Source organism: Aptenodytes patagonicus, chromosome 2 (assembly GCF_965638725.1).
Source record: "Aptenodytes patagonicus chromosome 2, bAptPat1.pri.cur, whole genome shotgun sequence".
NCBI classification, from domain to species: Eukaryota; Metazoa; Chordata; class Aves; order Sphenisciformes; family Spheniscidae; genus Aptenodytes; species Aptenodytes patagonicus.
This window is the reverse complement of record NC_134950.1, coordinates 124,912,909-124,928,034: the sequence shown is the minus strand read 5'-3', so window position 1 is coordinate 124,928,034 and position 15,126 is coordinate 124,912,909. Positions and strand designations below refer to the sequence as shown.

At 41.4% G+C, this 15,126-nt stretch overlaps 1 protein-coding gene across 2 annotated transcripts in view; it reads right to left on the bottom strand.

Moving 5' to 3' along the window:
- The window catches only part of SNRK (SNF related kinase), a 46,171-nt gene extending 32,278 nt beyond the window's left edge, over positions 1-13,893 (bottom strand). Inside the window, exons 1-3 of one of the 2 annotated variants that reach the window (XM_076331110.1) lie at positions 13,648-13,893; positions 2,274-2,372; positions 222-915 (exon numbers count right to left, since the gene is read on the bottom strand). In XM_076331110.1, coding sequence (XP_076187225.1) covers positions 222-810 — 589 coding nt within the window. In that variant the 5' untranslated portion in view covers positions 811-915; positions 2,274-2,372; positions 13,648-13,893. Of the gene's footprint in view, positions 1-221; positions 916-2,273; positions 2,373-13,433; positions 13,453-13,647 lie in introns of those variants that run through there. The other variant, XM_076331111.1, reaches the window with a different exon arrangement.
- Between the last annotated feature and the right edge of the window lie 1,233 nt (positions 13,894-15,126).

The window sequence follows — 15,126 nt, the reverse complement described above, 5'->3', positions numbered from 1 at the left end:
TTCATACAAAAAGAACTTTTAAGCATTTTTGAGAATGTTTGAGTATCTCCTTCAAACAGAGCTGCTCCAGCATTAACTCATCCATAACTCATCCAGGTTATAATATTATTTCTTGCCAATTAGCTGGCTTCCACATATGGCATTATCTTGAGACAGAAAACAGTGGTACAACATCATGGTACTTAAATTTAGATTACTGGTTGAATTCTAAGAGGACATACCCACTGCTGGTGCATCATATTCATCCCCAAGTAAAATTTCAGGAGCAGAATATGCAAGAGATCCACAGCTTGTGGTGAGCTTCTTTCCAGGCTGAAATTTGTTGCTGAAGCCAAAATCAGTCAATTTCACAAGTCCTTGTTTTTCAAAGAAGACCACATTCTCTGGTTTTAAGTCTCTATGAACTACATGCAGTTTATGGCAGTAGGATATAGCATGAACTATTTGAGCAAAGTATTTTTTTGCGAGATCCTCATTCAGACCTTCTTCATGTTTCATGATGTAATCAAACATATCTCCTCCATCACCTAGCTCTAAGATAAGATAAAGCTTAGTCTGGGTGTCAATCACTTCATACAGTCGTACTATATTGGGATGCTGCACTAGTTTCATGCATCTAACTTCTTGAAAAAGATGTCCAGTGGCTAGTGTGTCCAGTTTGGTCTTGTCAATTACTTTTACAGCTACTTTTTCACCTGTAAAGACATGCCGAGCAAGTTTGACCACAGCAAAATGGCCTCTGCCCAAAGTTTTATCCAAGTCATACAATCCTGCAATTTTTCCATCATATCCTCGTTTGAAGCCTGCCATTCTGTTTCAGAAGATGAAATAATATTTAAGCTCTTTGGAAACGTGATCTTTTCATATAAGAGTATCTGATGCAAATAAATAGTCCATTGTCACTGCCAAGCATACCTAAAAATAAAGAGACAAGATTATATATTTGTATAAAAATAAGCAAAATTATTATCCTGTAATTCTCCTAAAGTTACATTGGCACATTATTACAGATTACTTATGAAATTCTTCAGGGGTTTTTGCAAAGGGTTTGATAAGCCATGCTGTGGTAACCAACAGATTTCTGAAATCACATTATCAGTATGTTTGAAGAAAGTGAATTTCAACAGTGCAATAATGCAAATTTCTCCAAAACTTAGTGGCCTTCATGTTCTTGAGTTAGAAACCTCACAAGCAATAGTTGAAGAAATCAGTGTTATAAGGACTGTTAAAATTGGCAAAGCTGAAATCTGTAACTTTTCCAGCTACATTAGAAATCAGCTGGGCAGTACCGAATATTGACAAGAAGAACATGCTTGATATAACTTATCTTTGGCATCTTCCTTCATGCTGCAGCATGAAACAGCTCTAATACAAAGTTCTGATGGCATGACTTTGGACTTTTACCTTCTCCCTTTTAACAGCTTCCTGTTTAGCAAAGCTCAGACTGACATACAAGACTTAGTTTTGCTACTCTAATTAGTTTGAGCATTATCAATCAATACTGTAATTACAACAAATGAACAAAGCTTTACGGGCTGAAATGAAACATTTGGGTTGGATGTACTCTTAGTGCTAAATAAAATGTCTTTTTAAATATTTTGACTTGAGTTATAAAAACTGGTGATAAAAAGTTTGCATGTAGGCTGCATATGTTCCGCAGTCCTGGGAATGAGTCAGGAGAAGGGGAAGAAGAGTGGGAAGGAAGGGGAGAGAACTCAAGAGTTCAGCTTAATTGTGCTGAACTCCTGCTTACCAGTTAATTTGGCATTTAAGCAAACAAGATCCAGCTTACAAAACATTCATATTCAAACCTGGTTTTGAAGGTCTTATGTCCCATTGCCTTTTTTTTTTCCCCACACACAAAACATCCCAGAAACTTTTCCTGCATATTTAACTTGGACTGAGGTTTAAATAAAATTCTGTAGCTACCAAAAAGCTAACCATTTCTCCCACTTTGAGTGCAAAGTAGCTAGAAATATGAAAATTAGATGGCTTATTGCCAACTCAATAAAATACAGAAAACATGGCTCTTTAGAACATCTTTTCAGTTTCAAAACTGAACTTCAAAAAGAAAAATATTTGAAAGGGAAGCTGGCAAACAAACAGCCCCTTACATTAGTTATTCTCAAGTCAAAATGTAAGCTTTAGATTAAAAACACTCCCTGCTAAACAAGTTATTTCACAGGCAATGAAACTAGTGAACCTGGTTTCATATGGATTCAATTACAAGGTTGGGGGTCCTGTGAGGATTCTCTGATGTTTAACAAGCTCACCTTACTGCTTCTCTCAGCTGGAGCCATGGTATAACCTCTTCTCTATCCAGCTGTCTACTTCCACAAAGTCCGTGGGAATTCAGTTTGAGACCTCCACCCCTGCAAAATTTGAATGAAATCAATCAACTTCTGAAACCTCATAACTTAGACAAGGAACAGGGTAAGTGTAAATCATATAAACATTGGGGTTTGGGGTTTTGTTTTTGTTTTTCTTTAAAGATAATAATCAAGCTTAAAAAACTTCATTGGGGTTTGTGTTACTGTACCCTTTCATTCTGCTTCTAAGCACTATGCTTCAGATGCTCTTCCAAAACCTACTCTACTTCACTAGAAGATGCCACAGTATCAAAATTGGGGTTGGCATATCTGCTTCCCAACACATCCCATACTATTCATCTTGGAAAGTTTCCCCTACCACTCCCAATTAACCATGTAATACCATCCCATCCTTATTCCAGGAAGTACAAAACTAGAATAGAGCATGCTACATTACACCAAATGCCCATGTCAAACACTCTCCTACCTGGTAAGTAACCATTAGAGGATGCGTAGGGAAGAACACAGTACAATGGCAAACATAACAATAAATAATGAAACCCTCCTTATCTTTAAGAGATTCAAAAACTTCTTTACATCAGAGGGCAGTGGCTTTGTGTTTAATAGTGCTTGATGGATTCCACCCCACCCCTCCCTGTGAAACTGGGCAGGTGCTTTATTAAAGCATGTGAATTTTTAGTATCAAGAACGTCCTGCAACAAGGAGTTTAATAGCTTAACTATGTGCTGTGAGAAGAACTACTTCCTCTTGTTTGTTTTTAGTCTTCTGATAATTTGTGCATCTTCTCATTCACCGTCTGTTCCAAAACAAGAACTATCATACTCTATTTACCTTGCCTCAAGCAACTCACAGTTTTAGCTTCCTCCCTTCCTAGCTTCAGTTCAATCTTGTTCAAGTCCTAGTCTGTCACTCTTTTTACAGAGGTTATTCCACAGGCTTTAGCATTCTTCTCACCTTTCTCTACACATTTTCCAGTTTGTTCTATACTACTTTCTTAGGCCATTTTGTGGTTTGTTTGGTTTTTTTACTACTACTGAGCACTGACATGTTTTCATGTAATGCTTTATTATTGTTGTATAATGTTCCATCATACTGACCCAACCCCCAAAATGCAGGCTAATGAAAAACAGTCCATGTACACACATAAACCACCTAACTTCAACCTGTATGAAGCAATAGGGGAGATACTAATCAGCCGTGCCCCATATGGTTCTGCGACTCCAGAGTCTCAATCCTAAAAGGATTGCAAGCATTTAAAAAAACAAAAAAACCACCCCACACAAACACACTTTATAGAACTGCTGTGTCCACACCACCCTAATCAGACTCTTCACTGCTTCTAGATTAAAGAAATAAAATAAAAAGAAAAAAGAGCACACAAACTTAAAGACAACTTTTTTTAACTGCCACTAGGACATCACCCCTCCTTACAAATCTCTTTTATCCATAATGCATCGTATAGTCAATACCTTATGCTAAACTACTTAACAGTTTTAGAATCCTTAAATTAAAAAAAAAAGTAGAAGTCGTGTCAAAAAAAGCCAGACAGCCATTCCCTATGCAATTGAAGTTACCAACACCACAAACTCCAGTGCTCAAGTTTTTACAGACAATTTATTTCTTGAATGTTAAGTCAAACCTCAAGATTTACATCTCTATTCACACGAATTCATCACATCCTACAAATCTGGCCCAGATCATGAAACACCTTTGGTCTCTGAGGAGGAGATGTGGTTTCAAAAGAGATTTTCTGTTAAGTCTTGGATTCAAAAACACCACCTGCACACAAGATGGAGCTTTCTTAGTGCATGGCAAAACCAAAGTTTTGTTACTGGAAGAGGTAAGGAAGATGGAGGTAAAAAAGCCTCTGTCAATTTTGACTTAGCTTTTCCTTCTTAAATTCAAGAAGGTTCCATCCCTGGCAGAGCTAAAGGGAGAGAGCAAACCCAGCCAGATGTAACAGAATGTAACTTGTCTGAATTTAAGTAACTACAACACTCAGCAGTAAGGAAAGATTTATACATAATTATTTTGTTCACTTGGCACATTCTCAAACATCTTTGTACAAACTCAAGTGATTTATCTCTAAATGACAGAATACACATAAACATCAACCTGCCAACAAAATTCCAGCAAAAATCAGGTATGCTTAAGCCATGGAGAAATACATCAGACAGTAATCAATAGGATAAAGGCTTACAGAAATGGAAGATAAACTATGCTTACTAATGTTGCAGCCCCATTAGCTGAAATAAAATTAATGCAGATTCATTAACAGTTTAACATAAAGTCTCCACAATAACAGACCAACTAACTTTTAATTCTGTGGTTTTAAAATAAATCTTCAAGACGAAGCTCCCACAGCTAAACACAAGGATCTTAGATGCACACACGGTTTCAAGTGAACGTACCAAAATTAAGAATTGTTCTGTAGTAGCAAATGGATGCAAAACTGTCATAGTGCATATAGATACAAACCTTGATTACAATTTAAATATGCTTCCTAGAGGATCGCAGTTGCTATACCAATACTTTCCATAGAAGTAGCTTCTTTTTCTCAGTTTCTCTCTAGAGTAAGAAAGCAGAATTTTGAAAGCACTTAAGGATCAACTAAGAGTGCAGTTTCACAAGGCACCAGCTTTCGAGCTGAAGCCTCTTTGTGACCCTTTCTTTGCAGCTGCCTCCTTAGTTACATCAGTAAAACTTTCGGGGCTAACTATAAATGGAATCACCCAAAACTTCCAGATTTAACACATCTACTACCATCATGCTCCAAAACAGGGTTAGTTTTAATGACAGATCATTTCAGTGATCCAGTTTACGGTGTCACCTCTTGAACATTTTTACCAAATCAAGGAGCTGCAAACTGCAGCATGTGACAATCAAAATGTCAACCAGCCATATTTTGCCAGCAAGCCAAACTACAGCCCAAGGAAAACCGTTTAAGAGACAGTTATATCACAGAAAATATTTACCTGTCTGTCTTTTAATTCATATTATCTCAAGTCCTTTATAAGTTCATTTTTCAGCATTAGAGAGTTCGGGTTTTCTAGTTGGCGAGCTTACTAACCATTAGCAGCATTTAATCCATGTGGCTAATTACGGTTTTAAAAATGCAGTTTTCCTAACTATACCAGAATTCAGCTACGCCCCCGATACTCATTTTATGCAATGTAGACATTTACCAGTAAATAGATTCAGAACAGATCCTTCCTTCCATAGAAGCTCATATATCCTATCCCACAAAATACTGCAAACAGCCTCTGTAATGGAGATCTGCAGAAGCTGTTTTGTAATATCACATGCATCCTATTAAGAGGCTTAACAACAGTACTGTAATTCAACCATCTCCAAAAGATGGATGAATAGATCTCTAATAGATCTGTTTAGAAAAACAGCATGTTTCAGAGACTAGTTTTTCTTTAAGCAATTCATCCTGTCCAAAAAGTTTCATTAAATTATACATTACATGTAAGACTAGCCTAGTTCATCTTAATGTGTATATTAGCTTCTTACTTTAGAAAATGAAGATTCAAGGTTCCATTTCAACAAAATGTTATAATACTATCAATGCAAAAACTTCCCTGCATTATCAGGCTAACAGACATAAAAGCTCAAGTAATCTTCACTGGGACTCCTCGGTCCGCAGACAGCTAACCATTCCTGTCTCCCTTCACGATGAATGGACATTCAGTCAACACAGATAAGAGTCTATGATAAAACAAATTGCACCCTAAAGCAGCTAGCTAAATAGATCAAATGAATAATTTCTTAAAAGCACACATTTTCATTTTCTGTAACAGGAGTTTAGGATGACTAGTTCAGTGGATGTACATATTATACACATCCACAAGATAGATTAAATAAGTTTCACCGTTTCTCCTTTTGCTGTCTTTTGTCTCAGCTGAACAACAGCATCTATACCAATTATTTATTTACTACATAATTATATGTTGAGACTTATGTTGCTATTCTTCCTAGAAACAGTAAACCAAAATTTGACATAAACTGATCAGAGATCCAGAAGCATTTTTTTTTTTTTAACTCTGAAAGCAATTTGGACAAATCATTAGTATCTGAGAGCAAACTGAAGGAAATATCAATTCAGTATACAAACTGAGTATAATTTTTCACATTTTTTCCCAATATTTCCTATCAATTTTTATCTGCTATCCTACTGTAAGATACCTTCACAGCCTAATCCATGAGCCTTTGAAAACAGTCTAGCTTTGTTACTATGAGCCACTACTACTTACATGTGATGATGTTACACCTTCACCAGTGTGTCAGTCTACTTTCCCAGAGAGGGCTTTCGATCACCTTTCCTTTTATGTAAGGGAGAGCCAACACGCTAGAAACAGGTACAAAGTGTTGCAAGAGTGAAGTGTGAAGAACATACCCACTTAACGCATATCGCATGCCGCATGCTCTGAAAACTAGTCATGACTCAATTCCTCCAGACTATTTGAAACTTTTAAGCCTCATACTACCCAATAGTCCTTGAATATTCAAGACACAATATGAGGCTTAAGATCCCAAGAACACTTATTCTCCTTTTGTTTCCACACAGAGGTGTCACAGTCCAGCAAAGCCCTTCCTCCCCCACCTTCCTGTGACCTAAGTCTTCACAACTACCATTCAAAGGTACTCAAAAGAAACGACAGCAATCTATACCTGCCCTGCAGCCAAACACTTCGCAGATGCAGCATTCTTGGGGGGTTGAGGGGGACACGACACACGGGCAGTGGTGTTACAACTCAGCCCTTGTATACACAATGCTATCTAATGCTTTATTTTCCACTTTGCATGACTGCACCACAGCACACATGCATACCTTCCCCTTCACTGATGACAAACCCCATAAGCTCTCCTGCTCCTGACAAGTTCCACAATAAAACACTACAGTAGATTTTAAGGTTTATATGCACTTCTTTTATTTTCATAATAGGCTTCATTGTCATCTCCCACAGCGTCAGCATCCACCTCATACTGCGTTACTAAAATACCTAGATGTATCAGCAAATCTCTCTACCATTCAGCATGGCTACACCTAAAATGATCAAGCGTTATCAAGTAGTTCTATGTTCCAAACATAAAAAGAAGAATTAACCTGCACAATTTAATGGTATTACCTAGTTTTAAATAGTCTTCAGAATTTTGCTCTGAAAAGATATGAGAGCTGCCAATTGCTGATGAAGTTTTGCCATTAAACATTTGGGAAGCCTGTAGTGAAATGTTAGTGTTTCATTATTTTAGAATGTATTGCAGGCATCAGAACTACTGATGCCTAGCCTTAACTCTTCTTAGAATCCAGAAATAAAAACAAAATGCTAACCAGGATGCTTCAACTCTAAGGCCAACTATTCAGCGAACAACCAGCAGCAGAAATATTTGGCAGGCCGAACTTAATAAAACATTGCTCCTGGACCTATAAACAAAATGTTGGGAGAGGGGGTGTAGCATTACAGATTTGAGAAAAAGGTTACTAACATTATTTTGTAACAGAAAATTATGAGAGCCTGCATGACCTGAGATCTAAGAGCAAGACTTGAGGCAGCTCCAATGTACGAGAAAAAATAAACTTAAAAAATATGATGCACGATTCAGGACATCGTCAATTAAAGAATACATTTATTTCTTAGACAAGAAATTCCCAAACTTTTAGACCTATAGATTGCTGTCTACCATCCTATTTTCTTGAAGATTAGTCCAGTCACATCAAGCATGGAAAGTTTAAGCTTTCCTCTTTCACACAGGTTTGCAAAGCTGTGGTAAGCGGTTTGCAGAACACCAGTAAAGAGCAAACTAAAATTTGAGAAGTGTGTTGTAGAAACCCCGCTATATAGTTGACATTTTTGTGAGAATCGTCTTCAATACAGACAAGTGAAAAAAGCCACTGGATCTGAATTGGTCCTTCAAGGCCTCCCACTTTAAAAGTCAAGAATGTGTATTTCCTTTTTTTTTCCCCCCACAACAAGTAGGTGAACAAGAAAAAAGTACAGGCAACACCGAAGTAGGTACATATTGCAAAGCAATAGCAAGATAGTAGTAGTAACAGCAAGATTATGATTACAGACTAAGACTAGACACCAAAGCTATAAGACAGATGTGCTAGGAGTGATCAAGCTATGATCCATTGACAAACCCATGATTAGTAGTCACTGGCATTGGTTCCAACTGCCTCTAGTTGTGAAATGTGTTAAAAGCCCAAGATACTTTCATAACCACGCTGATAATCGCTGTAGCTCACAAGGCACTTTCCATTTCTAAGAGGAGACAAGACAAATGCAATCTGCCCTATGGATTTGAGAACTCAGCAATAGCTTTACACCATTTAAAGTCCTCACACTAGCCACAGCTCCAAAAGCAATTAATTTCATGTTGTCTCTGTTTTCCTCTGTGCCTACTCTCAAAGTCCAGTATGCAGCTAAACAAATAAAAAAGGTAATACAAACAGACACCACCACCCTGTTCACCCTGTTCACATCTCAGATGCTTCAGCAATACACCACTTAAGATCTAAAGCTGTTCTTAAAGCATTATTGCAGAGGAAGAGAAGAATACCAGACCTTCCCAAATGGCCACATCCCCTAACTTATCTTCTGCAAAGTAGAATGTGATAACATCTTTTAAAAAGGACTTGCTCCAAATTTTATGGCATCTGCTAGTACTTTCTTTTTGTACCTGTAAATCAGTTATAAAACTTTGTCCAGACCCTGTGATGTCATGATACAGAAAAAAGTGTTTCAATTGAAATGATCATGTTTGCAGTTCCTACTGAAAGAAAAATTTCTCCTCAGCTACAGGAAATTAACATGGGTATCTTAGTTACAGAAATTCATAAACCTTAACCAATTGAGATCTGGTATCAAAGAAGTCTGAAGACCACAGAAACCAACAAGCTTTTCAGTCAACCTTCTTATAAGCAAAAGAGAACTCATGGTAAGTGGACTCCCTAGCCCCAAATTATACTTTTCCAAGCTTGATAAGCAGTATCCAAGTAGCTTCTCAAAGGCTTTAATATTCAAAATCTCATCACATTGTCCTTTTTTTTCCCCCCAGAATAACTAGGAACATGAAACTGATGAAGAAATACTTTGCATATCAGACAGAAGTCATATTATTGTGATTCATGATGGTATCACTATCTTTTAGACAGGACGCTACATCTTTATTTCCAGAAAACCTACTGCAGGAACTTTACAGAAAACAGACAACTCAGATTTCTATTCCAACAATCTGAACTGTTTTAGAGGAATCACCTCATCTACTCCATGTTCATGAATTCTCAGAGTTGTTTCACCTTTTTCAAATGTCTATTTACTAACATTACCACATAATTTTCTCATGCCAGACAGTGTAGCAAAGATAACTAACAGGAGCTCTAAACATTCTACCATTAATCAATGAACACTTCAGTGTAGCTTAACATTTTAATAAGTTACCACTGTTGTAACACCTAATATCATCTTTGTTGTGTAAATTTAGAATCACAAATATGATTTTTATTCTGTATCAAGGGAGGTGAAAGCATCAAATGCTAGCTCAAATATGAGTATTCAGATGCAAATATGTGCACGTATTGTTAGTAGCTATTACAAGCAATAGTAATTTCTATTAAATTTCTTAAGAATGATCTCTGAGCTCAAATTTCAGATAGTTTCACTTGTTTAGCAATCTCTCTGATAAGTCAATTCAGTACTTACGTTTTATGTAAAGTTGCCTCTGAGATACTGACATTTTCCATCTAGGATAAAAACTACTTAAACCTTAAGAAATAGCACCTACCCCAACCTACAGTTACTCATTTGCAATACTTTATCCTCATTTATAGCATCCTAAATTAGTTAGGAACCGGCAGACACGTGAAATTCACCATGCTTCAACATGAACTAAAATTATAAAAGTCTAGGCTATCATCCTATCTCTCAAGTAAAGTTGGTTTAAGTCCAGTCAGTAACTAGATAGGAGACTGCTGCAGAAAACACAGAACGATATGTGATGAGTAAAGACAGTCTGTCAAATTCAGTGCCACATTCATGCCCCAACACCGTTGTAGAAGATCACTGTACAACTGAGATTCAGCTTTTCAGAAAGTGAACACGCTGTATTTTATATTTCACGAGTGTAAAAACTACATAGCACTTTTTCCTCATTAAGTTCTTAACATTGGTGACTTAATCAACTTATGTGTACTAGAACTCTGCCAGGGTAAGTCATCCTAGAATTGTAAGTGAATATACAGTTTTTCAAATCCTCTTAAGCTCTTACATAATGCTGTTATGTGTATTAAAACAGCTACTTTACATTATTACAGAAGCTGTAGCATTCCAGTTAAGTGCTTGAAAGTAGTGTGACAAGGAAGATGCACAGAACCTCATAGGTTAAAGTTAAGAGCTTATGCAATTTAATATTAGTATACTCATCAAACTGCAGTTCAGCCCTATATACAAAAGGTAGTGTCCCTCATCTTAACCATGTTTCATCGGTTTCTTATTTTAAGACATAATTAGGAAACACTATTAAGAAGGAATGGACAGAAGTTCATCAAGAAGTTCTACAGCTACAGCATTTCAGTGGAATTTTGAAAGCAGACAAAAATCCAAGAAAAGTGCATTATTCCACGAGACACACATTCCGAGGAAAAAAAAAAGCTTGCTGTATCAGGATACTGTGCCCTTGAAAGCAAGGCAGGCAAAGCAAGACAAAGGTGCTAGTTTGGCATTACAGTTGCTAGTGGGATAAAAAGGACAATGATACACTGAAGGTGTAGACTGCAAAAGAATTACTCAAATATGATATCGAAGGCAGGTAGTTTGAGCCTTAGAAGAGATCAGGTTGGTCAGAACAGCACACGAGGAAGATGACTACTTTAAGTAGAAGAATATCTGGCATAGCATCTTAACATGCATACTCTTAACATGCTATTTGTTTAAAATAATCAGAAAGCAAACTATGTAACTATAGCACAGCCACCCACACCACATGGGAATATTAGTTCTTGTAGCAAGATGATTCAAGGAACAGCAGTAACCTGTACAGAAATTTCAGTATCCAAAACTCAATCTGTACTTTCTTGCTTCTCAGTTGAGGAAAAAGAAAAAGAAACACAGTTCATTGCTAAGTCCACTTAAGATGTCATCTCCCCTTTTCCCTGTTTTTGTTGAAAGCCTCAGGTGTGGATCACAAAGGTTCTCTTAAAAGAGCCAGATGAATGTGCTGTCTCAGATAATACCTTGCCTACCAGGCACTACTCCAGCATTCAGGTTAGCTTGTTTTTCCCCAACCACTTGAAAAATCATGCCATCATTCTACTGCTTTTCTAGCCATTTAGAATATTCAGGAAAAATATGAGACAAGACTGGACTTTCTCCTCCTTAGCTTTTGTTGTTAAGTCCTCAAATCTGGATGTTTTCGTGTACTAGAAGTAAAAGGGGCAGATATTAGTCTATTTAAGTTAACATTTCAACATGTTCCACAAGGTAAAATGTGATTGCACAATGTAGCAATGACTGTTAGTTCTTGTAAGTTTGTTTCAGATTCCTTCTTTCTAAGGATCAGCAATAGTACAAAAATAACCACCAGACAAATTCCCACTTTCTGTCATACAGCTATCAAAAAACCCCCACCATTCATTAACCCAGTTCCTAATGGTGCATGCCTTGCAAGAACTGTTTAATTCTAACAATAAACATTTGCTTGTAAACACTTCTACATCGATATCATTTTGCTGAGATTCATTAGACTGGTCCTTCCCCAGAGCCTGAAGATCTAAATATATCCATAATAAACAACTCCAAAAAGCAGCCTATATGACTAAGTAGTGACTGCACTACAGAGGGCAGGCGTAAGCAGATTTGCATGCAATTCATTCATGCTACATGGCTGTAAATCATACAATACACTTCAGCTGCTCCAGGAACTGCAATGGTACCACTGAGGAAACCACTTCTTTGCATATCTACTAAACAAGCTCTTGAAAGCAAGATGATCAGTAAGAAACTATCTATGCATAAGCAAAAACTCAAAGCTTTTTATATGCCCATATCCCTTGTAAAGCTTTCTCTTTCACAGGTGTTCTAGCATCCCTTACCAATAAAAATACCCAATCTGAAAATAGGTCACATTTGTCACCAACCATCCTCTGGCCAATATAGGCTTTTTCCCTAGTGGATGTTCTCCAATACTCTATTCAGTCTACTTATTTAAAAAAAAAAAAAATCACCACCAGAACCAACCACACATCTGTCCTTCAGCTATTACCAAAACTGTACATCAACCACAAACATCTTTAAAAGTCATCTTCCATAAATTTAACTAGTGGAGTACCATCTGGGTGCCAAAACCCACCCAGCAAAAAGCACAAAGACCTCTCTCCAAGACTTACCTACTTATCCGACCGATTTCTACAGTAATCTAAAGGCAGTAAATTCAATGCAGTAAGTGTATTAACAGAAGCAATACACGTATCGACAAAGAAGAAGGGACACTTGTGCTTTCAGCCTGTCAGGGGCATGCTCCGGCTCTGCGAGCAGAAAAGACGCCAGCCTGCATTCTGAGCAAACCTGTTGGCTATGCACCTGGTTCCGAGGGGTAAGATGCACCGTCATTCCCCCAAAACGCACCCGCGACCGGACCGACTCTCTAACCGGAGGGCTTTCGCCTCGCTTGTTTATCTTTTTTTCCAAGCGACAGAAAATACGAGGCGGAGCTGGCGAGGGCAGCAGGGTGGCGGAGGGGCAAACTCGCCGCCACTTTTCCCGCGGTGACCCCGCGGTGCGCGTACGCTCCTGCAGGGCGGACGGCGAGGGCACGCAGCCGGGCGGACACGCACGGGCACAGACACGCGCGGGGTCAGATGTCAGTCGCGCGGCGGGGAGCCGGTCACACGCACGCCTCGCCACACGCGCTGCTGCCGCGGGGTCGCGTCGCACGGACACTGCCTCGGAGGGGGAGCGGGCTCGCGTGGGGCACGCCGGGCTCTGCCGCGCCAGGGGGCACAGGAGGCTCCCGTCGGGGGCCCGCCGTCCCCGCACTAACAGCCGCTTCTCCCCTCCCCCCAAATCCCTCTCCTCCAGCCCCGGGCGGCACCGACGCACCGACCTTCGGCGGCCGGGAAACGTCCCCCCACCGCCTCCTCCTGGGCCGAGGCCGCCATTGGGCCGGCCGGGAAGAGCCCGGCGGGCGAGGCCGGCTCCGGGAGAAACGGAAAGGCGAAGGGAGGGGAGGAAGGGAACCCACCACACCCCACCGGGCCGGCCCCGTCCTCGCCGGCCCAGCCCAAGCTGAACCCGGCCCAACCCCGCCGGCAACTTACTGCCTGCAGCAGCGGCGTCTCCTCGGGCCGCCGCCCCCTGCATGGGCAGCACCCGCCGCGACTGCCCTCGGGAGCGGCGGCGGGGACGGGGAGCGCGGCGGGAAGGGAGGGAAAGGGCCGAAGACCCCAGCGGGAGCAGCGGGGAACCTCGGCTGGGCCGCGGGGGCTCGGGGGCGGCGGCGACTCCTGCCCCGCGCCTGGCTAGCTGGCTTGCGCTCCGCCGGGCCCTGCCGCTGCGGCGACTCCGAGACGCAACTGACAACAACGGCCGCGGCGGCTCGCGGAGAGCCGTTGGGGGGGGGGGGGGGAGGGGGAGGGGGGGCGGGGGCGAGGCGGGGCAACGGACACCCGCGCGAGCCCGCGAGCCGCGCGCCGCTGCGCCTGCGCGGCGGGGAGGCCGCGCCGTTGCCGTCACGGCGGGCCAATGGGGGAAGGGAGAGCGCGTTCGCCGGCGGGGGGGCGGGGCAGCGAGCGGCGGGTGGGGAGGGACAGGGACAGGGGAAGGGGAGAGGCCGCCTGAGGTGGAGGGCAGGAGGGGGCAGTTCAGGGAACGGGGGTGGGTCGGGGGCAGGGCTTGCTCCCGTTCCCGCCCGCCCTGTGCTCCGGCTTCCTAAAGGTCCTGGGCAATTCGCCCTGGAAATGGCAAAAATAAGAGGGGAGGGGAGGGGAGGGCGAGCCGTTGAAGGTCTGAGGGGAAGGCGAAGCCCGCGGGCCCGCCGCCTGGGTGGCGGTCGCGCTGCCGCTCGTTCGCCGCCCCTCTCCCTCTAGGGGAGATCCCTCATCCCTCTAGGGGATGCTAGACTGGAGGGCTAATTAACGTGGTGAAATGGCCACGCCTGTGTTTCCTGGCTGATCGGATCGCAAGTGAGGGGGTAGAAATAATAGCGTATTAATGAGAGTACAGAGGTGGTGCCCCTTGTGTCCTGGGCAGTTCGCCGAGGTAGCGATGGTGTGTGGGCAGTGAGGCACGCTGCTGTTGGATTCCCCTGCGGTGAGGAGGCCAGGATCAGGATGGATGGTGGAGGTCGGCTGGAAGTAGGGGTAGTGAAAGGAAAGGATGACATTGAGGCTACTAGGAGAAAATAGGCCAGGGAATGAGCCTGGCAGGTGTTTCAGAGGGAAATGGCTGTACGTGTAATGAAGGGGAGGGAAAAACCTTGAACGATTATGCTACAGGAGCATTCAGGCTCCTATGTGCTAAGGGGTACGAGCAAAGCGGTTGCTCGGAGCATCAGAAATAATGCAAGACTTCCCTTCGAAGATCAAGGAAAGAAAATCTTTGAATAGCCAGGGAAAGGACAGACTTAAAAGTGGCACTTTACAAAGTGCCCTTTTTTTTCAAATAGAAATGGCCAATCAAGATATATGGAGAGAGAATACAAAACCTCATTACAGTGAAGCCCAATTTTAAGAAAATGTTTGAGAAATGCTTTTCGGTTTTCCCCATGCTTTGACAAAATTTAGATGTCATTCCTTTGT